Source organism: Sinocyclocheilus grahami, unplaced genomic scaffold, assembly GCF_001515645.1.
Source record: "Sinocyclocheilus grahami isolate Dianchi unplaced genomic scaffold, SAMN03320097.WGS_v1.1 scaffold24840.1, whole genome shotgun sequence".
NCBI classification, from domain to species: Eukaryota; Metazoa; Chordata; class Actinopteri; order Cypriniformes; family Cyprinidae; genus Sinocyclocheilus; species Sinocyclocheilus grahami.
The window spans coordinates 1-717 of NW_015519621.1; the positions used below are offsets into that span (position 1 = coordinate 1).

The window sequence follows — 717 nt, forward strand, 5'->3', positions numbered from 1 at the left end:
AAGTGCTGGATCTGAAGATGATCTACTTACTGTGATAGTTTTTTGCATGACTGTGTAGATTAGAAGATTGATTAAAACACTTCCCACATGCAGTGCAGTGATACGGTTTCTCTCCAGTGTGGATCCTCTCATGTGTTTTCAGAGTTGCTGAATGACTGAATCTCTTGTCACAGTGTGAACACTTGTAAGGTTTCTCTCCAGTGTGAATCCTCTCATGTCGTTTTAAACTGCTCGCTGAAGTAAAAGTCTTCTCACACTCAAAGCACATGTACTCTCTCACACCAGTGTGTATTTTCTGATGTTCTTTTAAATTTTGTAGATGTGAAAAACTCTTTCCACACAAATAACATGAATGTGGTTTCTCCTTTGTATGAACTCTCAGGTGATTCTTCAGGTATTTAGATCTCAAAAATGTTTTGCCGCATTGATCACATGTGTACAGTTTTTCTCCAGTGTGGATGTCCATGTGATGCTTAAGGTATGATGATTGTGAGAAACTCTTCCCGCACTGACCACAAGTGAACGGTTTCTCTCCAGTGTGGATGTTCATGTGTACCTTAAGGTATGATGAGTGTAAGAAACTCTTCCCGCACTGATCACAAGTAAACGGTTTCTCTCCGGTGTGGATGTTCATGTGACGCTTAAGATGTGCTGATTGTGTGAAACTCTTCTCGCACTGATCACAAGTGAACAGTTTCTCTCCAGTGTGGATGTTCA

The 717-nt window shown here is 40.7% G+C and overlaps 1 protein-coding gene across 1 annotated transcript; it reads right to left on the bottom strand.

Moving 5' to 3' along the window:
- Positions 1-11: 11 nt before the first annotated feature.
- LOC107580116 (zinc finger protein 239-like) lies at positions 12-640 on the bottom strand. The gene has a single exon (XM_016265862.1). It carries the CDS (start codon positions 632-634, stop codon positions 23-25), a length of 612 nt encoding a protein of 203 aa, XP_016121348.1. The 5' UTR covers positions 635-640; the 3' UTR covers positions 12-22.
- Positions 641-717: the final 77 nt, after the last annotated feature.

Bases quoted from the DNA above. Each gene is read 5' to 3' on its own strand.
- LOC107580116 (XM_016265862.1), bottom strand. From the start codon at position 634: ATGAACATCCACACCGGAGAGAAACCGTTTACTTGTGATCAGTGCGGG.